This window comes from Tauraco erythrolophus, chromosome 2, assembly GCF_009769465.1.
Source record: "Tauraco erythrolophus isolate bTauEry1 chromosome 2, bTauEry1.pri, whole genome shotgun sequence".
NCBI lineage: Eukaryota > Metazoa > Chordata > Aves > Musophagiformes > Musophagidae > Tauraco > Tauraco erythrolophus.
Genome location: NC_141466.1, coordinates 121,255,005 through 121,281,287, shown reverse-complemented (window position 1 = coordinate 121,281,287; position 26,283 = coordinate 121,255,005). Strand labels below are relative to the sequence as shown.

The following is a 26,283-nucleotide window of genomic DNA, read 5'->3' as shown; positions in this document are numbered from 1 at the left end:
AAGTACCAGAAGGCTGCTAGAAGCTTTCCCTGAAGCCTTCTCTTCTCCAGGCTGAACAACTCAACTCTCTCAGCCTGTCTGCATAGGAAAGGTGCTCCAGCCCTCGGATCATCTTTGTGGCCCTCCTCTGGACTCACTTCAACAGGTCCACGTACTTCTTATGTTGGGGATCCCAGAGCTGAACGCAGTACTATTTCAACATAAAAATTTTCAACCAACAAAAAGCATTAAAGTTTCCTAAGAATGTACAGAATCATGTCCCTTCTATGCCAAGAAGAAATTTAATTTACATTACTATGTTTATTCACTCAAGTGACTAAGTATAAAAAGCCTATTTTTGCAACTAGAGTCTGTAAGAGAACACCATTAGATATTAAAAAATTCCTCACATTATATATTTTGAAATTTGTTAAAATACACTTCCCCCCCCCCCCCCAGGAAGCACAGCTTATGGACAGCATGTCATACTACAAGAACACAAATTCTATCCTCAGCAACTGGCTGCTTCTTTCTTTACAGAGGCTGGGCAGATGCTTTTAAACAACAACAAACAGTTTTGGTCATACTGACTTCTTGTGTTCACCTTCAATGCATACCCACTATGTCTTCAAATATAATTCAGCCAATAAAAATATGACTTCAAACACTATTTCCTTAATGGAACAGTATTTGATAATCTGGAGAGTTTTCTATTGGCTTAATTAGATCCATTAGACGTGTGCCTTGGTACACAGAACAGGAAAACAGTCTTAAATTCATTATCTCTTCTGAGAAATAAAGCCTGACAAGCATGCAATACTAGTGAGAAACAGCAATTGGTAAAACCCACCGGGAAAAAAGAATGCATTTTGTTTCCAGAAATAAAACATTACTTGTCAACCATTACCAAACAGCTCCAGGAGCTGGCCATGCCAGCTGTGTTGGCATTTTCTGCAGATGACCCTCAAAACTGCAGGCTGCTGCCAGCCTCTAGCACAAAGACGCCACAAGCTCAGAGAAACAAACAATTCAGTGCTGCGTACTGTACTAATGAACTCGTCTCTTCAGGTTTTTGGGAGGTGGGGGTGAGCAGCTATTCCTCTACCACAACCCTTGTAATTTGGATGCTCTTAGAAACAGAACTTTGAAAATCGTTTCTCAGCCCCTTGGAGCAAATGCACGGAGAGGGGGTACCCGCTGCAAACAGGAGGAGCATGCCAAGGGATCCCACTTGGCCAAAACATTTTCATCACACAAACCCAACTCTTGTAAGTGTTGGGATACTACGCATTTCTTTCACTTAACATCCTTAGAAGAAAACCTTTACTGGATTTGGGGCAAACAGGGGGTGCTATACATTTGGGTGTATAGTTTCTTTCTCCTTATCTAAAAAGAAAGGCAGCCCTGGGAGAGCAGGGAGGTAACATAAGCAGCTTTCATCCTCTTTGGCCATAATGGCACACATGGGTCCTAGTGACACGAAGCTATTCGTCAAAGTTAGCTCAGCATGCCCTTCTGCAAATAGCAGCTTCAGACAGGAGGAATTTGAGAACATGTCTGCAATCCTGCGGTTTCTGGGTCCTCCTTTGTATGTACTAACCAGACTGCCTCCCAAGGACTGCTGAGATATCCAGTCCTGTAATAAATGAGCTGTTTCCATAGATGTTCCCTGGATATTAGTCCAGTAGACTTTCCCACGTTTCTGGAGGCAGTGAAGGTTTTCAACTAGTTGGTAGGTTGTGCCTCACAAACACTGTTTATTAGAGTCCAAGAGCTCTCCTGAGAATTGGAATTAAGATAAAATTAGATGCAACAGCCTGCTTGTCTGCACTTGAAAACAGTGATCCATCTTTTGGAAAAAAATCCAAAGGTAAAGGCTTCTACATCCCCAGAAAATGTGTAAGTCAGAAATCGCAAGTGCCCTTAACAACACATTAAGTATTTCCACATCAAAGCAGAAAGATTTTAACTAATCTTTAAGTCTTCATCTAATCCACAGGAGACCACACAAATTTCTTTTATCCAAGTTCCATACTACGTCCCAATATTATTTTAGTTTGCTTCTTACTGAGCTGTAATACACAGTTAAAAGTGAAATGAAATTGTTTGCTAACAGAAAAGAGCAAACTATGAATCATTAAGAGGATAATTATATATATATATATGTTTAAAACCTGCAGGGTTTTTTTTCTAGAGTGTAATAGATCTTCTGCAACAACTGTGTATTATTCCAACCTGTAGAGTCTTTTGATTCATTGCTGAGGAGACACTAACCAGGTCAATGGACATTCAGGAGACTTGTAAATATTTTTTGAGTTATTATGACTTTCATCAAGCTTTCTTCCTGGGCAGGAGGACTCACAACACACAGCAACAACAACAAAAAAATTACTTAACTGCTACTGCAGATGGGAAAAACGTGTGTGCGTGATGAAGTTTCAGGCAAAATTACATCCTTCCTGCATTTCTAATCTTATTAAGCGTGATTCCACCCAGACTTGTCATACGTGCACATGGAAGAAGATAAAACTCTTCCCAATGGGTCGCTTCCAAGCTTCTTGACTGGCTCCTCCATTTTTCTCCCCCAAGGTTCCCAGGTTTGCACGAGGGAGAAACCCCTCAAACCTTTTTTTTTTTTTTTTTTTTTTTGGCACACAAGCTCACCAAACCCAATGTTCTCTGCTAAAATTACTTTTTCATTTGAACACAACGTTCAATACCGAGGGAGTAGATAGATAGCTATTTTTGGCCTAGCTTACAATTGAACGCAAAACAGATCTCAGCATTAGTTTTTAAAAGCATCTGAAGTGACCACAATATTTTTTTCTCCAGCCTGCCTCTGCCATTAGTCTGTGTGTCTGCTAGAAATGATCAGTTTGAACTCTTAATTCTTTAAAACACCACTTCCTAAATTTATTTGCAGGAGGAGGTGTCACTTTTCTGCAGTACAAAGACTCATTTGATGACAAAGGAGGATAAAAGGCTGATCAAAATAGACAGCCACCAGATAAACCGCAACCTGAGCCATGCTCCTGTGGTCAGATCATACTTCCGGAAAACCTGCTGTGCTGAGCTCAAAAAAGTGGCTCCTCCACCCCAGTCCCATCCTAAAAAACATCTTTAGCCAAAGGAAAACTGAGAATCATTGGAATTACTCTGTCTGGACTCTGTCTAGGCTTTATATCGCTTACAGACAAGAATAAATTAAAAACACCCAGAACAAGCCCACCCACTGATAATGTTAGTCATAGCTAAATCCCCAAACAATGCCTGTGTGCTCAGATTACAAATAGATACTAAAAGCTTGGATTTTAAGCAATAAACATAAAGAAGCACCACCCCTTCCTGAGTAATAGTTTCCAAACTAATTAAATTATTTAAAATAGAAAGAGGAAGAGACGTACAAGAAAAAAGGCAATGGAAAGCACTTCTCAGAAAGCACAGATAGGCACTGGACAGGCTAGAGGGAGATAAAACAGGGAAACAAAAAAAAATAAGGAAAAGTTCTATTAATAGCAGATATATTTGCAACTACAAGAGTCAAATGGGAGGATTAAAAATATAAATATAATCAATTTTTTAAAAAAATATAAATTGTCAATCCTGGCCAGTACTCAACTGAATTACAACAAAAAAAGGCCAAGCTTTGGTATCAGTTTTCTCCCCGCTTGAGACAAATTCTTTGCTATGGTTTAGAAAGCATTTTGCCACTTGGGGTGGAGGCAAAGAAATGTCACATTTCCAGTAGTTCTTACACACGCAGCCATGCTACAGACAAGTCTGACAGGTTCAACCTTTTCCAAAATGAACGTGCATACCCATGCGCTCCCTGAACTATGCTACAGTAGAAGCAAGTCGTTTGCTTGCAGAATGTCTAAATCTTCACAGGTTACATTATTCTGTCTAAAATGGTTTCTTCTTCAGTCCTCCTGAAGGAGCTGGATTCAGAAATAAGGACTCAACAGCTGGAAGCCATTTAATGCAGTATTGCTAAAGACAGAGAGGAAAATAAAAGGCAGAGAGAAATCCAGATAGGGCAGAATAAATACCAGATGGTAAATAGAAATAAATTCAGGGGAGGGACTAAAAGCAGGAAAAGAGAGAGACAGACAGATACACGCACACAGTGACAGTCCCGGAATTGGTGACATGACCTGTCCTTCCTTTAAGAGACCACATGGTTGGTGGTTTTTTCTGCTTCTCCGCTCTCTTACAACAAAATAAATGAGAACTGTGTTTATCAGGTTTCTACAATCATTCTGGGAAAATTACTTGCTGCCGCAGAGTACTGCTTCATGTTTAATCTCGTTTCACTTAGAAGAGTTAAAAATAGAAGTTGGAGCAGCTCACATTTTGAAGGCACGTGGAAAAAAAACGTTGTAGCCCTACCCTGTGTTCAGTAACACAGATATTAGCAGAGCTTATTGTAGCTCTCTGCAGGCAGTGATTCTGTCAGTGAAACCAGGCAAAGCACAAACTTGCTTTATTACGAACCAAGCACAGAAAACGGAATTAGCATCACGAATTTTCACTTTTACTCAGCATATCTTGATTGTTTGCATCTCAAAAGTTAATAATTAACTCAGCTAATCTCCCTCTTGGTTTACATTTGGACATCAGCTTCCTTTATAGCAATGCCTAGAGACTCCAGCAGTGAATGACATGAAATACATGACTCACACCCCCCCAACTGTACGATGTCTTGCCATATACTCTCATTCTGAGGCAAACTCTGACTCCAGGCTCTGCTTTGCTTCCTTTCACAGCACCATTGTATATTATCTGTACTATTCTGGGCAATAGCTAGAGTTACATTTTCCTACCTGGAAGAAGGGTTTCTGCACACCTAAACCAGGCTCACACCGCAGCCCATCGCCACCTTGGCCCATAACCCTGCAGACACATTTCACAGCAGCAAAGAGATCATCAAGTAAAGTAGACAAGTTTACAGACCACACAGTTTCAAGGGAAGCAAGCAAGAGTGCTTTACCATCTGGTCATTCATCACCTATTTTGACAACTCGTGTTACATGCTGACAGGTTTGACAGGTGAGAGGTAAGCTTCCAGTCTCAGGATACCACTCGGCAGGTCTTCCTTTCAGCACAGATAAAATGGTTTTCCCTCCTGTCGGCTCAGTGAAATATAAAACACATTCCACAAACCAGTAGCAGCCATGGTGGTTGTTAACAGCTAAGCCTTTATGAGGAAAAAGGAGCAGCAGGTCAAACTCTTCACTGTAGGAACCAACCGCTCCGTGAAGGTCTCCATTCCTCCGCAGTACTGAAAAACACTTGATAAGGAGCAAAGCCCAAACCAGGGAGCTCAGGAGAAACCATCCCTCGCTTTCCCATACAGATTTAAGTACTATTTTCGGTATCAAAAACACTCTTAGAACTAAATCTAATCAATGTTTTGGAGAAAAAAAAGCTAAAGACTTAATGAAACAGCTAAAATATCAATCTGAAAGTATTCTCCAACAGAATCACATCGAATATTAATGACCACTTTAATGATCCCAGAGGGGGTTCTCTGTTTCTGTCAGGTTAGGCTCCTGACCAAGATGTCTGTCGGGAGAGCTGGCCAAGTAGTAATCAGATTTTCCAGCAAGTTTGTAGGAACAACTGCCCACCTCTGTGCCTCCACAGACAACATGTGTTGCTCTCCAGAAGTGCACATGCACGACAGCGGTTTGCAGAGCTCACAGACACACGTCACCAGTGAAAATTGTCTAGTGCCAAACAAAAACTGGCTTCAGATTTCACTGTCACAGTCCTAAACAGCAAAAAGCTTCAGCACTCACATGCTCCTAGGCAGTGCAGCCCATGACATCAAGAAGAATTAAATTAATTTTTCCCATGGCTTTTCTCTGGCTTTTAGTCAAACTGGGAGTTACTCGTATTCAATAGACTCCCTACCATTTGTCCACACAAACTGGAAAATTTCTCTAGCACTTTCTTTTCATGATGAGACTTTTTATAGATTTCCTGACATGTCATAAACTGACACACCATAAAATGAATCCTGTGAACAAAAGCACTCTCCCTGCCGAGCGAGGAACAACTGACACTCTTCTAACCTAGTTCACAACAAGCCAGAGCCAGATCCCTCTCTTTCGGTCAGGCAGGAGACTTTATACAACAGATGAAAAACAGAGGCACACACAGGGGTACACGTCGCGTACAAGGAGGCGTGTGCAGTAACTGATGGGGGAAGAGTTCTCCTGCAAAGTTGCATCAGCCAGTCGTACCTTTGGGCTCCTTGGAGTCCTCAAGAGAGGACGATCATAGAGGTCTCAAGAGATCTGAAGCAGCATAACAACCTCTAGCCTCTTGAGGACCCATCAGTAAAGCACAGCTCCGGCACCCCATGCATCTCACCCGTAACACTGGAAAGTAAAACATGCTGCAAGACCCCAACCAGTCTCAGAACCACAGCTTATCATCTTCATCCTAGGCAACCTGTCAAAACTAAGCGTGTCACTGAACGGTGTTAGAAGGGCACTAATTTCTGATCCCTCTTCTTATCTCTGCATACGTGCATACTGATTTTGTAAACATGTACACGTGAGCACCACATGACTCTCTGAACATCTACTAAAATAATAGCACAATGCCTAAACACGCCACGTCTTCTGCAGAAAAAGGGAGTTATGCGTATTTTGTTTACTTTAAAAAAGGTAAAAATTTAGTTTCATGAAAAATGCAAAAGAAATCACGACTAATTCAAACGTATAAATATTTGTACCATATTTGACCATGTAAAACTAACGGATACTTATACAAACAGCTTGTTAGAACAGAATATGAACTACTCTTGAATCAGAAACGGCAAAAAGAGTATAAGAGAACGGCACATCTGATGTGACAGTCTGAAGAGAGACAACAAAGCCATGTGTAAATGTCAGACAAGGAGTAAAAATGTCTGTTGCTTATCAGTCTTTTACACAGATACTACTTCGGTGTCTGTATATATCTTCAGAACATGTTTCATAACCCTGGCATCACATTTTATAGAAAGTGCAAAGAAAGGAAAGAAAAACACTACCCACCAAGCTGAGGCAGGAATCTTTCAGAGGTCCCAAAATGTCTCAACCAGAAAAAAAAAATAATCTAACCTTATTTGGAAAAAACAGAGAATTTCATTCAAACTATATTTGTATTGCCACTTTTTATTGTTAGGGGAGAGAGAGAGAGATATGCAAAACTCTCTTTCAGTGAGATTCTGTTGTAATCTATTTTTTACTTAAGTGGAATCACACATAAACCAACATGGTTAAGAAGTAAATACAGAAGATGTTAAAGAATTAGAGAGAGAAAACCATAATCCAAGATCACTATCACCTTTAGTAGTGAAACACACAGTCCCCAAGCAGAACAAATAAACAAATACCAAACTTCATGGGGATTTGAGAGAGGAGGGAGTCACAGGCTTGCTATACAACCATAAAACTACCAACTTTACATGAGATCGAGTACTCTGAATTAGATCATGGACTATCAGCTATAAACAGGTGCTCATGCACTGTAAACAAAGTGAAAGGTAAATCCCACTTGCTTTGTTCAAACAGTCCGATTTTAAATCGCTGGGTGGCTAAAAGAAGTATAGGATGATTTGGTTTCCTTGTATGATTTGTAAGATTTAGTTTCCTTGTATATGACTACTATATAAAATGGAACACAACTATGGAAAACCTACTGCTTTTAAGCTTCAGGTGTTCAGAATATGTACCAAAAATGCCCCAAAATAAGAAACCAGTTTGGTTTTCCCAATAATGAACTACTAACCCTTCACAATGGAGGCATCCATGTTCCAGTCAGTTCTGACCTACTCCATATATTAAATCCTTTTCTTTTTTTCCTTTTTCTTAAGTTACTGTGTAAAAGCATGTATTTGTAATGACAACCACAACATTTTAAAATGGGTTATTTCAGTCTGTGCCTTTAAAAAAAGTCACTCACTTCATCTTGTTCTAAAGTCAATTATCACATAGGGATGAAATTGGAGCCCAGGGAGGCTCACAGGGAACCAGACCAGCAGTTCACACACTGGAGCTCAAGCTGTCAGAGCTTCTTACCTGACAACTTGTGCCCAATTGGGCTCGATAACTAAAACATCAATGAACAAAAGATTTCACATAACAACTGTAGTGCCTGGTTTTTGTGCCACTAATTTATTTATTTTTTTTAATTAAATAAACTATTGCAAAAAATCAATATCATCCACACACATTGAAGAGTTCAAGACTCCGTCATACTGGATTGCCAGACTGGAAGAAATCCAGAGAGTGCAAGCTGCAAAATGGAATAATTCTAGCCACATAGCATTTTCACCACTCTAAGTTTTCAGTATTGTCAGCCTGGTTTTTTAACAAGTTGTTGGATATACTTCATCCAGTTGCTACAAAATAATACAGTAGAAAAATTAATGTACGTCATACCAAGACCGTAGCTGCTAAGTGCTACTGGGGATGGAAAATTTCAGATGTTCAGCTTGTAAAATGGTTGACTTGTAAGCGTCATCCAAATTTCCTTTCCATAGGCTAGCTGTGAACTTCAGCAGCTCAACTGAATGCCACAGCTCTATGCCTTTAATGGGGTGTTGGTTATTCAATGCATTAACAGCTCCTCCTCTTGCTCTCTTCTTGTTCTGAACTTTCTGTGAAATGAGGATATATATGTTAGCAGAGAAGATTACGCTCACTCCAATGTAAAGGATCCATTGACTAGTCTTTTTTCCTAATAAGATTAAGCTTTACTTGTAATGAAAAAATAAATGTGTATTTGAAGAAAGAAAGAACTGTATTATCTGCTCAGCTGTGTGGCAGCCTCGCGTGGACCGGCAAGGTTGGAATAAGGATTTTTACTCCGTTGCCAACATCACTACTCTCCTGGTGCAAGCAAGCACTAATCTTCCTTCACACCAGTTTTAAAAGACACAACTTTAAAAGCACCATATAAAAAAAAGAAAATAATTTCAGTGTACAGCCTTTCCTTTCCTTTTAGTCCTTCTTTATGCATCAAATTGAAGAAGAGACAACTCAAGTTCTCCTCTTTTCATAGGCCACATTTAAAGAGGAAAGACAACTCGTACTAGTCCAGAAAATCACCAGCGCTGAGATGATGGCAGTGTACTTCATTGCCCTTTTCAGCATTTCCCCCATACTCTGGGGAATAGGAAACGGAGTTAGAGTTATTGAAATAAAGGTATGAAACTACATGTGAAGCCTAAGGTAGTCTTTTTGCCTTTTCAAATATACTCCATACAGCATGTGTTTGATGAATACTAATTAAGTATAGTAGAAGCATTTAATTTGTAATAATGAACTTGAAAGCAAGATCCGACTCCCTAGTCTTCGATCCGAGTAGACTCTTGTTAAGGTTAAGGGAAACACTGTAGGGATTAGGCTGGACTAATGAATTTCAGCATAATCAAAACACTTACCTTTCTGTGCATGTGTATGTGTGCACACACACAAACACACACAATGTATGCTAATCACACCCCAACATAAATATATATACACATGTATTTTATGCTAATCATACCTGTGAAGGGTTGTTTTTTTGGGAAATAACGAGCGCATCCAAAACTTGCTGGTGGTGTTAACGATGAAGACACTACTTACTGGTGAAATTCTACAAATGCAACAAACCGAACCGTACATTTGGATGGGAAAAGGGAAATTAACAGGATACAAAGCATCGCGACCACCAGGGAATCCAACTTTCTCAGCAGCACGTTGTTCTGTAAGTCCATTAAGACACAATTAGCAGATTTTCAGCGGGGCATTATAAAACCAAGACGTAATGCAGAGTCGTCATAAACACAAAGAGCTGGCACTGACCTGTCTGCTCCAGACACAACAGACAGGGCAGTCCCCACCTCCGCAACTGGGACAAAGCAACTAGATCTCTACTTGAAGAGATACAATCAATGCTGTAATTGAGAAAAAAACACAGACAGACTTGCTTCTCGTTTGGGCAATAGAATTCACCACACCTATTATACATCAATGATGCAAGTCTGTTGACTTCTTTTAATTTACTGCTTTTCCATAGACAAGAACATAAAGAAAAAGATACAAAAGGTCAAGTAAACCATTAAAGGTAAGGTAAGCCATTTTCACTGAAGTGGCACAGTTATAGCACATCAGCACTTTACAATCTCAAATGAAATACATCTTGGATTGGCATCCTTAGGTACTGACCTTTCACCTCCGTCTCACGGTTAAGTTACAGAAAACACTACTAACTAAATGAACGATGTCATAGTAGTGGGAGCCCTCCTGTTTGTGCCTGCCTTCAGAATTTCCACTTGTAGATGCACAGCAGCAGGAAGACTACTGAAGTGTTACGTGGAGGTGCAGATTCCTCACTGACATCCCGTTGTTTAAACGACAGCCCAATTCAGACAGATCTGCTCGAAGCGAACACTATCACCTCCACATTCCGCAGCTACCGGCAATAACTCCGCCTTCTACGCATCTCTTTAGTAATTACAACAGCAATGAAACCCATACTGCAAACATGAAAGGCTTTAACACCACAAACACCAAATTTTGCAACTGGAGAAATCACAAAAAAGAGTACTAAAAAAAACCAGAACAATGTAGGTTCGCTGTTCTTTCTAGCTGACACATACAAGCAATAAATTGCTGCTCTAGGCAGTGAAGCACTGATCTTAGAGTTCCTGTTAATGTCCTTCAACCACGTAAAATCCTGCAGCCAACTTTCCTCTCCAGTTCATTCTTTCAAAGGATTTTCTCCCTCCACTTGATGCCATTCCTAAATCTGCCAGCTGCACCAGTCCTTATTCGAACCGACCACACATACACCTACCTAAAATCTAAAATAACGCATACTGGAAGCACTAATAAGAAATGCTTTGGGGCAGTACCCATGAACATTTTCACCACTGCAATACAGTAGGTGCTAGTTCAAGTAACATTCAATTTTCTATCCTCCAAACATGATGCTGAAATAGGGCTAAAAAAGAAGCAATAACTGTAGGCTTTACGTACTGAGAAGAGAAAATATATGCTGCAACACCAGACCCTGCAGAGGTGGCAATCGAGCTGTGTTCAGATTAGCAAGCTATGTAACAGCGGTGCTTTGCTATATTAAAAAAAAAAAAAAAAAGTAGACTAGGATTGTTATTTAGTTGTTCCAGGCAAACATCAATTGAGATAATAATCGTTTTCTCATGTATGTCCAATTACAACACTGTAGACAACCCCTCACTCCTGTGCATCATTAGTATATTTTCACTTAGCCCTAAACCAAACACAATTAGTCACAACGGTCACAGTCATTTACTTGAGTGAAAGGTGTAACACTACACAAGACGTGCTTTTGGGTAGAAAGCACCTCATAGGGACACAGAACTTGTTGATATTGCTTTACAAACAGATTGTTTTCTTTCACCTGAATTGAGAAGAATGAGCTTGCTCACAGAGTTATCTTTTTAGTTAGTAGATGCAGGCACAATTGCAATTCTAACTGGCAGAAAGCAAGCCTTCTCTCCTACTAACTCTTCCCAAACAATTCCATCTCACTCTTCAGACTGAAGCTGTTCTGCCTGTCAGCCTTGCGGAAGCTTGGACAACTGCATAATTTTCCAGAGTCCACGACTCAGTCCACGTACTTGAGGAATCACAAAGCATCTGGGGAGAGGGAAGAATGACAACTCTCTTATTCGAAAACGCAAAAAGTCATTTTATTTCCCACCAGTGGCTGTCAGCAGAAATCCTGCTGCAGAAGATGAAAAGGCCTTTTTTCTCCACAACAGAGTGGACCCTACGACTTCCTCTGCTCTGACTTTTCATCTAAGGGCAGACCCCTTTTATGAAGATCAAGTTGCTTCCTTCTCAAGCAGGGCCAGTAATGGTTTGGTACCTCCTCTCTAGGTAACAACAGCAACTTCATGGACACAGGGCTGCAGTCCCTAGCAGGAGACTGACAGTCTTTAGGGACGACACATGATAACAGCACAGATCAGCCCCCACAGCACCTTCAGTTTACTGGTGCTCCTCCAGAGCATTTTACACACCGAGAGATTTTATCCGCTAGTGGTACTGAGGTTTTCTCCCTCATAAGCCTCTAGATCAGACTTTGATGAAAAGGTTTCTTATTCAACAGATATTCTCCAAAGTCATGAAGAAGTCACTAGAAATAGCTGGGCACTCCACAATACGGAAATAGTTTCAAGACAGGACTTCCAAACATCATGTGCGCCAGTGGCACAGGAGAGCCAAATAACGATGGTACCATCAGCCTCTTGGCGGAATCACAGCAAAACGAAACGTGACAGTCATTAGAAAATCTGCTAGAAATATCAGCATGATTTCTAGTGAAAACAACTGATGAGAGGCGGCTAGGGAGTGTTATAAAGCATGTACAGAGTCTGGGTGCATCTTATATGTTGGATATCAAACTCTTGGTTCTCACAAATTACTTCCATAGCCTGATTAATATTTTACCAATGACATACCAGTATATTTATTGCAGTTGGTGACACCCTCAGTATTTGTGAAAGTAAATACTTATAAATCAAATGTAATAAAATATTTAGACTCCTCACGCTGAAATTTTTATTGTCATTTAGCCAACGTACAGTTTGTTCTGCAGCAGAAGAGCAAAGGAGGACACCTCCAATACAGCAGTAAATTATCACGTTCAACAAGCCCAAGAACCTACTGCCACCAAAAGGAAAAGAGTGGAATTACTCCAGATGAAAAGTAGTAGTACCAGTGGAACTAATCCAGTAAATTAAACTTATGTAAGGAGGAGACAAATATAGTATTTTAATCAGGATGACGCAGTCTTTGAAAACTAAAAAAAGGTGGGGGTGAGAATTTGCAAAATCTGATCACCCCAGTTTCTCAATGTTTTACAACCTTCTCAAAAGGAGGCTGGGAAACATGAAGGCAGTGGGTAAAAACAATTGACAGAATAACATTGAAATGGTACAGTTCTCCTGGGCCAGCCTTCCTAGGGCTTTGTTCTACCTTCCAGGATACTCCACAAAAGAAATGAAATGAGGTTTTTAAAAATGGAAATCTAATAAGGTAACATGATTTCTCTACAAAACAAATTTGATGTTTTAGGAAGAGGTCAGATGATTCATGCACATTCAGCAGATCTATGGGCAGGAAAGGAAACAGCTGGAAGGAGATGATCACCACATCATCTTTTTTAAATGCAAAACCAGAACTACTCTGCACACAAACCAGGGGAAAGAAATCTTTAAATGCTGCTTGCTGCAGTAAATATAACACACTGTTGTGGCCCTTATTCACCTTCATACTTTTCACAGGTACCATGCTTTGCACAGGTGGAATGCAGGAGGTATATATAGAAAAGTCCTTCACCTTATTTATACTCAGCTCTAACACAAGCAAGCAAGCAGTTGATTTACAGTACAGATCTCTGATTATTACTTAGAAGACATGAAGTACTACAGCAATCAAGTCACAAGGGCAATGAATCTCCCTGATTCTAACCATCAAGCAGATGGGTGTCAGAGAAAAATCCTCAAGAGGCTGAAATGAGGCATTATTCATCCCATCCAATTTAGGTGCTTTCATTCCTTATGGAGTCAACAGAAGATAGTAGAAGACATCTAATCTTTTCCAGATTGACCATACAAAGGACCTAGGCTCCTAGATGAGGTATTTGAAAATAAAGAGTATAGCCACCTCCTGAAAGAACGTATTTGGTGCGATTAGATATTACCATCAATTGAGGCATAAAAGTTACCTGTCTTATTGTGAACTTCAGATGCAGATCACCGCACACAAAGGAAATGGCTGCATAAACAAGTACTCTGACTTTCTGCTGCTATTCTGCTGCTTGCTCCCCTTCCTCCACCACCCAGAGGAGGAAGGAAAAAATAAAACCACAAAAAGATAACACGAGCATTGCGGATAACATTTTAATCATGCAGTTTTTTCACAATTAATTAAATATCAACACTGGAATAAATTTGCTCAGAAACTCAAGTGACAATTGACAAGGAAGGGACAACACGCATCTTCAAGTGGAGCTTGCTCCTTCAGGTGCTGAGGAGACACCAGTACCCAAGACATATATCCAAAGGCTAAGAAGATGTTACGAGCACAGAGGAACACTTTTCAAGTTCGCTGTTACCAGCAAAGACAACATAACACAAAGAACTCCCATATTTAAATTCACAGAAATACTGAAAGTATGTGCTTTGCAGTTCTCAGCTGCTCAAAAGTTTAGATAAGCAACTTATAGGGCCAAGAGGACTTTCCCCTCACCCTCCCCGGGCCACATCGTTCAAACAAAAGGAAACAGCTCACACTGTATCTCTGTGTGATGGCTTCAGAGGAGTCAGTTTATTCAAGAGGCAGAGATTTGAAGGCTAGCTGTGAGAACTGAAAGGAGGTATCACAAATAATAGCTAGGACAATGGGTTTTCCCACTAGGTAGATGGAGGGGAAAGGAAAATAAATTTAAGCCTCACTACTTCCAAAGCACAACTCTAACAGCAACCTTTTCCCCCGTATTGGGAGGTGTGAAAGAGAGAGGGGCTCTCAAAATGACCAGAAAGCCAAGGGATTTTTTTAGGATGCTCTAAAAGAGAGATCCAAAAAGCATCCATGGGACTTAGGTGTTACTTCAAGATACACACTAGCAATAAGCACCCCAAAATCCATCCATACTTGACATGAAGTTGTGTCTGTACAAACTACTCCGTGTATTGCTTAGCTCAAAACTCCAACTTTAAAATGTGTTGAACTGCATAAGTTTCGGTTATTTCCCAGGAATTTCCTGCACAAGGACATAAGAAGAGTGGTGGCCATGAAGACCATGAGACACACCTGATAATGGTGAGATGCTAACTTACACTGGAAGGCACGACCTCAAAGGCCACAGCTGTTAGCAGTTTTGGTTCCTAAAGCAGGCAGCACAGGTGGAACATGATATCCTCTCCCCAACATATTGCCATCCTCCTAAGCTATATGTCCAGCTATGTTACAACAATGGGTAAATATCTAATAATTTTAATCATCTGTGTTTTCTGGAGCCTGAATTAACATTATGTCCAGAACATAACATCTCAACAGTGCTTGAGTAAGAATTCTATTTGAGAGGGAAAGAAAAAAAACACCCAACTTACAGACAAAATCAGAGAGTCTTACTTCCTGCAAGAATCAGTATTTATGATTCAGCTTTTATTCTAGGCTTTTCAGGTCATCGTAAGAATCTGATCATTAAAGAAACAACAGACTCTTCATAAAAGCAGAAAGCGAGTGCCAGTATCCTCATCAAATTCCAAATCTGTCAGCTACATTTGCCTATCTAAGTTTCTCCAGCTACGTCCTCTGGATGTTGCACTGCCTTTTCTTCTGGCCTCAAACACATCATACTGGCTGAGCAGCTGTCACATTTCAGTGATGGCTAAAGAACTACCCACTTCTGCAAAAAGAAAAGGAAAAAAAAAAAAGAGGCCTATATAGAGCTTGGAGATTACTCATATGAATTTATCATTTATCTGAAGTTACTATACTGGAGTATTGCATTGAAATAACTAGAAAAATACTACTTGTGTTTCTTGTGTTAACTGCCACATCTCTCAGAAGTAAGTCAGAAGCACTTCTGAAAAAAGCACCAAGAAAAACAGGTGAGCAAAAAAGAAAAAAAAAAAAGAATATAACCATCAGGTCTGAACGATTACTATCAGAACAGGTGAGAATGAGTACTACAGTAAAATTTGGTTTAGGCAGATTTAGAGAGGAAACTGATTTGAAAAATAAAACTGAAAAGCAAATCAAAAATTGAACAGGAATCTACAGCAAAGTGTTGAAATAGCAGCCAGAACACACAGAGGGGCACAGGGAATGTAGGGAGTATTAGTTTATTTTTCTAAAAGAATATGATACTGCAAAAAGCCATCTCTTTTTTTTTTTTTCCCCTCAGTAATACTGTCAGGCAGAACTCAAAACATCCTGGCTTTTAGTCATGGATTCAGACACTGATCCTCACTGGGCTCTAGTTCCTGTGCTCTGGTAACGCAGGTCACCCTCACCTCCCAAGACAAAGCAGAGCACGGGCAGCGTGTCTGATGCTGAAAAACTAGTTCACTGCTCAGGACATCAACAGCCATTGATCTCGCTTTACTTCAGCGTGCCAGCAAAACAGCTTGCTGCTGAAGGGCGAGCAGAGCACATCTCGCTTCCCGCTCCTCTCCACTCCTGGCTGTATAGTCCCAACTGTCCCCTTTAATTATCTCTGATGCTTGCCAGATTCGTCATGAGACAATTCAAACCCAGGAACTTCACAGTCATTCTCTTTTTCTTCCTCGCTTCAAGTTAAAAAAACAAAACCAAAACAAACAGAAACCTGTCAGCCCACAGAGCAATCCAGAAAGCACCACAGCAGTCAAAAGGTAAGTAGAAGTGGCAGCAGATGGGGCAAAAGGGGCAAGACCCCCCCATTTTGGCACTAACATACTTCCCAACTGACATACTGCATCTCATGGGACACGTGGCAGATCTGACTGCTCTGCCCACCAAAGTGGTGGTCTTCAGGCATAAATGACAACACACAAATATCAAATTGAAGTTTCACACGTGCAGTTCCTTACCTCATCCACAAAAAGGGAGGCTGCTGTGGGCACGGGAGAATTATGGGAGACTAAGCTCCATCCTCTGCTGAATCTGGTGACACTGCACTTACTGATTTGGTCACTTAAAGCAGCAGTTAACTGTTCATCTGCTGCCCCGACACGCACGTCTGCCCTGACACACTGACTCCTGACACAAAGGTAGCAATATAAGGGGAGGGGAAAAAAAAAAAAAAGACATTTTACAGTCACTTTTCTTTTTAAAAGCACACACACACTTACTTTTGACCTTGTAACAAGTAAGAACATAGATAAAGGCAAGCAAAGCCAATTCCTTTTAAGTTTTCCGACATTTTTTCATCATATAGACTAAGACAAGGTGATCTAAAGGATTCTTTAGAGGACAGTAATTTAAAAGATAGTGTTTTGGAAAAAAAATAACGATATTCAGCAAGACAAACAGCATGCAGTAAGAATAACATGTAGCAACAGAGAAAGCATAGCAAGGAAACATGTTGTATGTAAAAAAGGACACTTTAGAAAGGGAAAAAGACAACATAAAAAGCTCCCTGCTAAATATCGGGGCAAAACTATCCAGCCAAAACTGTGCGACTGCGTTTAGTTATGTTTTTCCTCACATGAGCGTAACAAAAAACTCACCAAGTGCCTAAATCCTGCAAAACACACGTGGATTTAACCACCAGGTGGCAGCGGCCATCCCAGTGCTCTGCACCTGGAGGCTCCCCGCGCCACATGGAGCTGCTGGAAACTCCTCTTTTCTCTCTGAATAGAGAGGGGGAAAAAAAAAAAAAAAAAAAAAGCCATTCCGGAGAAAAACACCGTCTCTTCTCTCACCTACAAAGCGAAATCTCTTTTGTGTTTAAAAGAGCTTACTCCGCAACCGGCGATGCTTTTCCCGAAATACTTCGGAACGGTAGCTCTTCCCGGAAAGTTCTCCCGCAGCGGTACTTATTCCCAGGAGCACACAGCCCAGGAGCCGCCTTTCACCCTGCGCAGCGCACTGGGGGGACGGGCTCCTGCTTCGGTGGAGACGCCAACGGAGAGCCCGACCGCCGCCCGGGCCTCGGCGCTCCAGCGGACCGGCTGTGCGCGGCGCGGTGCACGGTGAAGGAATGGAGGATGAAGCCGAAGGCTCCCGGACCCGCATCCCGGCGCCGGCCGCGCACCAGACGGGCCCGGGCCGGCTCAGCCCCGCGGCGGCACCCACAGCCCCGGCCGCCGCCAGAGCCGCACCGGGGCGGACCGACACCCGGAGGCGGCTGGAACGGCCGCGACCCCCCGAGCGGGCCGTCCCCCGGGCGCGCCCCGGCCGGTACCTGGAGGAGGCCGCCCATCTTGGCGCGCAGGGCGCGGAACTCCTCCGGCGCCGCCTCGGGGTAGAGCTGCTGGCGCAGCAGCTCCTCCGTGATGTCCGCGTCGCCGTAGTAGACGGCCCGGGCGATGCCGCCGAGCAGGGCGTTCAGCGGCTTGGAGCCCTCGGGTGCCGGCGGCGGCTCCGGTGCCGCCATGGCGGAGGGGGCGGAGCCGCCGGCGAACCCGCCCCGCCCGCGGCGACGAGTACGGCGGCCGCGCGGGGACAAGACCCGCCCCGTCCGCCCGCGCGCTTACCGCGTTTTCCCAGCGGGGCGAGACGGGTCGTGCTCTTGGCGAGCTCGTCGCAACCCTCGGGCGCCAGACGCGCGCGTGGAAAAAGCAGCGGCTCTGCCGTCCAGACGAGTCTTGTTTAGCACAAATATCTGGGCACATACCGCCAATCGTGCACTTACTATCGGCACAGCGTGATGACACGCACCAGTACGGAGCCTTCGCTGACCGGTATTCGCCCACTCCCTGGCGATTTCATGCAATGGTTCCAAGGTATCTGTGATTAAAAAAGAAAAAAAAAAAAAGGGAAAAAACGCCAAACACACCCCCCCACCCCCAACTCAGTCCTATTAACCAGAACCGAACAGGAATGACCTGAGTGGGTACAATAAATTCCTGCTTTCTAAACTTTCTTCAAGAGAAAGTACTCAGGTTTACTAAATGCTCTGACACTTTAAAGAAAACTCCACAAGCTTTGCTCTCTGTCCCTTCGCTGTAAGATGCAGGGTGGACCACGAAACATGGGGACGGTGAAGAAAAATAATAAATACTAATACTAATAATAAATAATAAGTACTAATAAAAATCAAGTGTTTTCTCTGTGCACCATTCTATACAAGTTTAAATATAAAAAAAAATTTAAAACGCTTTGTATATACAAGCATATGCAGTCACAAGAGACTGTGTGCTCTCAAAAGAGACGTCGACAGAAAATTTTCTTCTGCTAAATAATAGTGGCATCATTTACCACTCGATTCCAATTAAGCCCTTCACAGTTGCACTCTTTTTTTAATGACATACAAGAAACACCACTCTGCTCAAAAATATAAAATGTAATTTTATGATTAACATGATCTGTTCTGCCTAGTTCTTTATTCTCTGTCTTTTTCTAGAGATCAGGCAAAGAACACATGCAAGTTGTCCTTGTCTGATGGGGAATCACAGCATACACCTCTTGAAGCTAGAGGTACAGGAAGAATTAACAGTACGTGCATCTAAAAGTTTCTTCCACTCTCTCTATTCATTTGGACAATATTTAAAATGTCCCTTTCCGTCTATGGTATTTAAATTAAATGGCATCTTTAGAAGCTTTAAAGAATCTGGAGACACAGGACATGCATTTCTTTCCATCACTAGAAATTAATATACAGTACGAGGAACATAACTCTGTGCCTCATTTGGGTACAGGCTCTTCACTGCAGCACAGCCTACCCTGCTGAGACTCGAAACTCTTCTCTGGTGAGTACAGTTCACCGTTGCTCATATTTAAAAAGAAAAGGGAGCAGGGTAGTAACTCTTCATGGCTTACTCATATCACCACGGAACATGAAGTAAAATTTCTATCACTCTGGTTTAAATTTCTAAAGAAACCATTCCTCGATGACATGCTTTCTTCTCCTGCAAGCTGATGTATGCCAGCAAGTCCTAATGAGCAATGCTGGTTTACTCTCTTAGGTTGAGGTACAAATTTGTTCTTATAATTGCTTTTTCTTCTCAGATCTCGGTCTACTTTAGTGCCTTGCGTGAAGATGGCAAAAAAGCTGCTGAAAACTGTGTATTTTGACTTCAAAAACAGTATAAAATCATCCAAAATGCACATGGCAGCAACCAGTAACCTGTGTCTTTAAGAATATTATTTATTTGTTTTTGTAAACAACTTCATTTTTAAACAAATTAAAAATACATTGAAAAGTGTCTCTACATATATACACACAGTACATGTTCAAACTTCACTTCATTGTGATGCGACGGTTTCAGCAGACAAACGAGAGTTCTTGATCCAAAACTCAGCTGCATTACAACCGTCTCCGGCAGTCCAGCACGCCACGCTGCCAAGACCCAGCCCTTTTGGGAATACTTCATTTGTTATTTATCACCTGAACCGTTTTCCGGCCATAGTGGTAATAGCTGTACGCGGACGTTACCGTTGTGAAAGCTGTGATGCACCTTTGAGGAAAATAGTTCCTGTTAAGTCATTTGAATCCAAGTATGACAATAAAAAGTGTTGTTTTTAAGAGCCTTCCCTACTTTTCACTACACAGTCAAGGACTACATCCTACAGAAATGCAGTTTATATGCTGAAATCCAGCACTAAGTGGAGGATTAGATAACAAACGAACTGCCATCCAGCGCTAAGCAGCGTGCTTCTGTTTGACTGCATACTAGGCCACATTTTTACCATACTAGCATTTGTTTCAGAGAACAGAAAGCAAAAGATTGAGGATTCGTAGCCTACAGCATTTTTATCAGCTTGAGAACTGACTGATGTGAGAAACTATCCCTTGGTAATATGAAAGAGGAGTGTTCAAATCATGCAAGACTTATCATTTTACCAAGCTCCAAAGATAAAGCACGAGTTTCAGCTTCAGCCTCTTTTGTTCTCTTCTCAGATGCTGAGTAACAACCATATATATTTCTAAATTAGCAATGCTCCTCTGTGTCAAAAGCTGACACCATTCAGGTGTGAGCCACCGCTACAGTCCTGCCTCTCCACTGCTGCTGCCCTCCCTGGACACGCTGCCAGACTCATCCAGGTCATTTTGCAGGGTGTTCAGAGGACCCCGGTAAATTACACCCAGCATTTCTCTATTACTCACAACATGACAGCTCTCCGAGAGTCCCAGACAAGCAGCAAGGTAAGTGTCTTTCACAGATGCAATTCTAGATTCGGCTTTCCAACAGGATGAAAAAACCACATTGACCACTAAGATCAAGGTTCCTAGTTCCTTAAAAGCTTTGGGGTTTGTTTTGCTTTTTTTCTAAAAGACAAGTAACATTGGATTTTCCACTACTTTAAACTAAGCTACTAGTTCTGCTACCTGCTGCTCAGCCTCTTTTTTCTTAGGTGAACTCTTACCTAACTGCTCAGGAGAAATAACTGCATGTGTAACACCTGCCGCTGCTACAATTCCGATTCGGATACAGCTCAGATCTCCAATGACAGCAACGAAAGGAACAGCCATTATTTAAGGAGGTACGCTCCTGTATGCCTGTTTTCATTCCATCTCTCCCCTTCCTTCCTATAGTCTAGCAAGAATCACCAGATTTCTTCAGGTGCTTTTCAAAGAGGCTTCAGAAACCTAGATTTCAAGATAGCAGGTACAACATAAAGCAAAAATAAAAAACCCACTTCTGTCTATTTTTACTGATATCAAGGTTGCTTTTTCAAGGACACTTCTGGTATGAATAAAGAATCCATACAGCCTTTCTTCCCACTCCCTTCTTTTCTATTAATCTGAATTTACACTCTGCCTGTGTACACCATGTCTATTCTGAAGACTCGTTTCTTAGCTATTATTCCTGGATCTTAACTAGTTTCGTTTGAATACTTTTTGCTTGTATAGTAAATCAAGTGCCAGTAAATACCTAGCTCCTGTGTCAGTTAAGAATGAACATGTAAAAATTCAGGCATATAGGTCTATTACATCATCCGGGCACAGTTTTTTTGTTTCACACAATAAAATTAAATTTCAGTTATCAGTTTCTTTAGGAGTACATTAAATTATCTGAGAAAAAAAAGTGAAGAGATAAGTTACCATAATGTCTGCAGATATATGCTGTCCACATAATTGAAAACTGGAGCTGCTAAAGAAGCTGCCACCAAAAATAGCTGAACCGCTGTATTCATCTGATAAAAGCAAAATAGGAAATATGACCAAAATGAAGACATGTACTATGCGAGGAACACCAATACTTGCTTTTATTACTGGTTTAAGTATTAGTCTACATACAGAAAGTGTATTTAGAGACCTCTTTTAACAAAGCATCTTACACACTTGAGATTAGCATGTGCTCTGATAGAGCACAGTTGAAAATCTTTCAGGATTTAAGTTGACTCCAAATAAGTTGGCACTATTTTGAAACTGCGCTCAACAGTAGTAGTGAACAGCCTCCTCCCTCCAAACTACACACCACCCCAAGTACTGCAGAGTTATCTTTTGTAGCGAGTTACTACTCTTACCTTGCTAATGAACGTTGGTTTTAATTGGGCAGTAGCATAACAAGGATTAAAATACCTACTGAGTGTTCTCTGTTGGGGGAGAAAAGAGAAGAAAAAAAGGCAATTCTGGCATATTCAATTCAATATACTTCCTTGCACGATACAGAAAAAAGGTCAAGAATGATATTGCTACTGCTCTTATATGATTTATTACACATCATAGACAGGAAAAAAATTAGCTCTGACTCATCTTTATGAAACCTATTTTATGAAATACTGTTCTGCTTGCAAATCTACCTGGCAAAAGAACAAGCACAGCATTACATCTTAGGTTATCCACCCAAGTTTCGAGCAATTATCAAGTCACGAGACGAAAATCTCTCAGTTACAACTTTGTTAAAGGCTTATTCATTTTTTTTTATACTTGTAAAAATACAGAAGATTTAACCAAAATAAAATGATTAATACAATTTTGTTGAATGCTATACACTTACCGGCGGAGAAAGAGTTTTGTATCGCACATAAAAAACAGCAGCAATGAGCGCTACATCCCTCAAGATAATCATGGAAGTAAGTGAAACTGAAAAACCAAGCCAACAGGATCTCGTGAAAAGTCATGACCATGATTTAAACCAAAACAAAATCAGAAGACCACAAAATATGAAGCAAGAAGAAATAACCACTCTCAACTTCTTCCAACTTCTTCAGAAGAAGTTTTATGCATGACTGAAGATTTTTAACCTGACTTCTGAAAGGGTTTCATCTGAAGTCTTAAAAACAATCCAGTCTATGAAAAAACTCTTTACACAACTGCTATCAGCTTAAAGAAAGTATATTTGAATCAGGCAGTAATGTTTTTTGTTTTGCAGGTCTTTTGTGGTGGAGGAGGGATGTTTTCTAAGAATTTAACAGGGGCAAATAGCAAAGTGCAACTGGCAAAGCAAGAGTTTTGAGCTATACACAGTTTTCCTTCTGGACACACAATAAATATTACTACACATGAAATCAGCTTCTTTACTTTATATAGTACACATGAGTAATGACACTTTCTCACCTGGGATGAGATTTGCACAAGTTAGGCTGACGTAGAGCACACTGATGAGAATTTTATCAGCCAGAGGATCCAGAGCGCTTCCCAAAGCGGATTTCTGATTAGCCCAGTTTCGTGCAATAAATCCATCCAACTAGGAAAAACAATGTTTCTCTGTTAGAAAACTAAGAATAAAAATAGCTTATACATGCTACTGTTACAGAGATATTTCATGACTGACATCACAACTAGTTTAACTAAGATGAAATACGATACCTGTTAGCTGGTATTTGTATCATGCTTTTTTCACACTACCTTCCAGATTTTGGAAGCCTCTCAATTTGGAACACACTCAATTCTCATTATTTAAAAAAAAAAAAGAAGGTAAAAAAAAAAGGGGGGAGGGGGAGAAAGGAAAAAAGAGATAACTGCTATTGTAAAAGTCACATAATGACTGCCATGAGGGGTGCACCTGCACACAGTAACAGACCACTGGATGCATAAGCACTGACTGGCCAATGCCCACCTGGTGCTGGTCAGGGAACGCTGATATCCCCTTTGCTCCACCAGCACCAGGTCCCCTCCAGCTACCCTTCGCGATGCTGCAAAGGATGTATATACCATTTCTAGAAAACAAAATATAAACTAACTAATCCGTTTATTCATTTCCATTCTACAACAGAGCCTAACTTTCAACGTGTGTTAACGGAATCACTGTAACCCACGCTATCCCCCAAGTATTTCCAAACTGATGCAAACATACCAAATCCGTTATGCCAGCCAAAACAAAGACACCTAGTGCAACATCGAAATTTTCTTCAACAATCAAATAGCCTAAAACTGGCGCCAAACCCATTCTTGCCATTGACAGTATATTTGGGATCGTCCAGGGGTTTTCATACTGCAAAGCAAGAAAGGAAAAACTTCAGGGCAGGAAGGCAAACCCTGACGTGGCATGTAACAGAATTAATCAAAACAAACACACGCTTTAAGCCAAAAAGCCTTGTCAAATTCTGGGAAGCAACCCGCTGTTTGCGCAAGACGCACAGGCACGGCCTCTATCCGGTAAACGTTAACGTGGCCTTTAAAGGAACACACGCCGCCGCCAACAGGTCCAAAGAGCCCCTGTTGGGCTGGTTTTGGGCGCCACACCCGTTTCCAGCGGGACTTTTCGCCGCGCCCCTCGGGCCGCCCCGCCAGCGGAGCGGCGCGCCAGGCACCGGCCCGCCCCGACGGCGGCGACAAAGCCCCCGCCGCCCCGCGTCACGTACCAGCTCGGCGTAGCGCCCCGCCGCACGCCGCTCCCGGGGAGGCTGCGGCGGCCCGGCCCCGCCGCTGAGGAGGCGCCAGGCGGCGGCGGCGGGCGCGCGCAGCAGCCGCCGGTGCTGCCGCAGGGCAGCCGCCGCGCACGGCCCCGGCAGGGCCCCCGCGCCCGCCGCCGGGCACAAGACGGCGCCGCCGCTGTTGCCACGGCGGCGGCCGCCCGCTGCCCCGCCGCGCCCCTCCGCCGCCGCCGCTGCGGGCGGGCCGGCCAGAGGCCCGGTGCCGCCGCCCGGCCGCCGCCGCCCCGCGCCGCGGAGGAGCCCCCAGCAGCCCCTGCCCAGCCAAGCAGCGGCCAGCATGGTGCGCGGCGGCTCCCGCCCTACGCGCGCTGCGGCTCTGCCCGCCGGAGCGAGCGGCCTCCCGCCGCCGCCATCCGCCGCCCCGGCAGACTGGCGGGGGCTCGGGGACAGGGGACGAGCCGCGGGGAGTGCGTGTGCGGCGAGGCGGAGGGGGATAACGCGCGACTTTTTGCGGCGCTTTACGGCAGCCCCCTCCCCGCCGGGCCGCGCGCGCTTTACGGCAGGTTGCCACCCGCGGCGAAGGCGGCGGCTGAATTAAACAAGTAAAGCTCGGTGCGAGGAGAAATATGGGGAAAGAGCGCTTTTCCGCCGTTCTCCGGCCTACCTGGTGGCCGGCGCTCTCACCTGGGGGCCCCCGGGCGCAGACGGCAGCGCCCATGGCGGCATGGCGGGCGGCCGGGGTCACCGCGCTCCGCCGCGCGCTTTGCGCCGGCCGTTCCCGTCGGGACGGGGAACGGCGAGGGCTTGCTTTGCCGGGAGGCTCGGCTAGTCTCTTGTTCTTGGACCCGCTCGCCACCCTCCCGCGCCCACGTTTGCTTCAGCTCGAGGAGGAGGGAGAGTTTACTTTTCCAGGCGCAGCCATTTGCTCCTGCCCCTTCCCCAGCACAGACCGGCCGATCGTTATTTTTCGTATTTCTGGCACCAGTTTGTCACGCACCAACGGGTGTTCCTTCAACTTTAATTACACACAACCGTCAATAATTGGTATGCAAAGGGAGTCTTTAAAAAAAATAACTCAAAAAGTCACCAGTGACCTGTAGGATATTTAACTCTGCCTTTTCCATAGATATTCGGAACAGCTGGGAAAGCTGAGGTACGAGGTGTATGACCGTGTTATTTTATTAATTCCTCTATCACATCAGATTAGAGGGATGTGCTTTTTTCTTTTTAGTTTTTTTAACTGTGGGGAGGGTAAAGGCAGGAGTGGAAGCACAGGACCTGGACACCATGATCTGGTGCACCCCCAGCAAGCTCACGGATCATGCACAACTGGGAGGAGTGGTTATACACCAGAGGGTGGTGGTGCCTTTCCGAGGGACCTCACCAGGCTGGAGAAGTGGTCTGACAGGAGAATCATGGAGTTCCACAAGGGCAAGTGTGAAGTCCTGCACCCAGGGAGGGATAACCCCAGGTCCCAGTACATGCTGGGAGCCTGCTTGGAGAATGGAGTCTCCAGCTGTGGAGATTCCCTGGATCTGGGCACCTGGCTCTAGGTGGCCCCTCTTGAGCAGGGAGATGGGTCTCTTTCCCACCTCTGCCATTCTGTGGCTCTGAGCACAGGCCCTGGAGTTCCAAAGAAGGGGAGGTAGAATCTCCTTTCCGAAATTCCAGTTCTGTTCTCTGCCCCTTACGTCCTGGTTATGTTGTGCAAGTCTGACAAGATTTCATTATGTAGAAAACAAACAAACCAACCAACCAAAGCCAAACCCAGCATTAATCTGTTGGCAAAGATTAAAATCAATGTCTAACACCTACTTCCCATCAGCTGATGTAGTAGATTGCCTCCTCCTGTAGG

At 43.0% G+C, this 26,283-nt stretch overlaps 2 protein-coding genes across 2 annotated transcripts in view; both read right to left on the bottom strand.

Annotated features, from left to right (window-relative positions):
* COMMD1 (copper metabolism domain containing 1) overlaps positions 1 to 18,099 on the bottom strand; it is an 82,641-nt gene extending 64,542 nt beyond the window's left edge. Inside the window, exon 1 of the mRNA XM_086631851.1 lies at positions 17,908 to 18,099. Coding sequence (XP_086487977.1) covers positions 17,908 to 18,099 — 192 coding nt within the window. The remainder of the gene's footprint in view (positions 1 to 17,907) is intronic.
* Positions 18,100 to 19,830: 1,731 nt separating this feature from the next.
* Positions 19,831 to 24,767, bottom strand: CRLS1 (cardiolipin synthase 1). Its single transcript, XM_086630840.1, has 7 exons — positions 24,417 to 24,767; positions 23,909 to 24,046; positions 23,170 to 23,299; positions 22,610 to 22,695; positions 22,137 to 22,205; positions 21,712 to 21,803; positions 19,831 to 20,122 (listed from the first exon to the last, which is right to left on the bottom strand). Exons 1-7 carry the CDS (start codon positions 24,765 to 24,767, stop codon positions 20,035 to 20,037), a joined length of 954 nt encoding a protein of 317 aa, XP_086486966.1. The 3' UTR covers positions 19,831 to 20,034.
* Positions 24,768 to 26,283: the final 1,516 nt, after the last annotated feature.

Excerpts from the sequence above, each read along its gene's own strand:
- CRLS1 (XM_086630840.1), bottom strand. The coding sequence starts at position 24,767 with ATGCTGGCCGCTGCTTGGCTGGGCAGGGGCTGCTGGGGGCTCCTCCGC. Across the intron at positions 24,047-24,416 it reads CGGGGCGCTACGCCGAGCTG|TATGAAAACCCCTGGACGAT; the intron begins GTACGTGACGCG and ends CTTGCTTTGCAG. Across the intron at positions 22,206-22,609 it reads ACAAAACTCTTTCTCCGCCG|AGAACACTCAGTAGGTATTT; the intron begins GTAAGTGTATAG and ends CTCCCCCAACAG.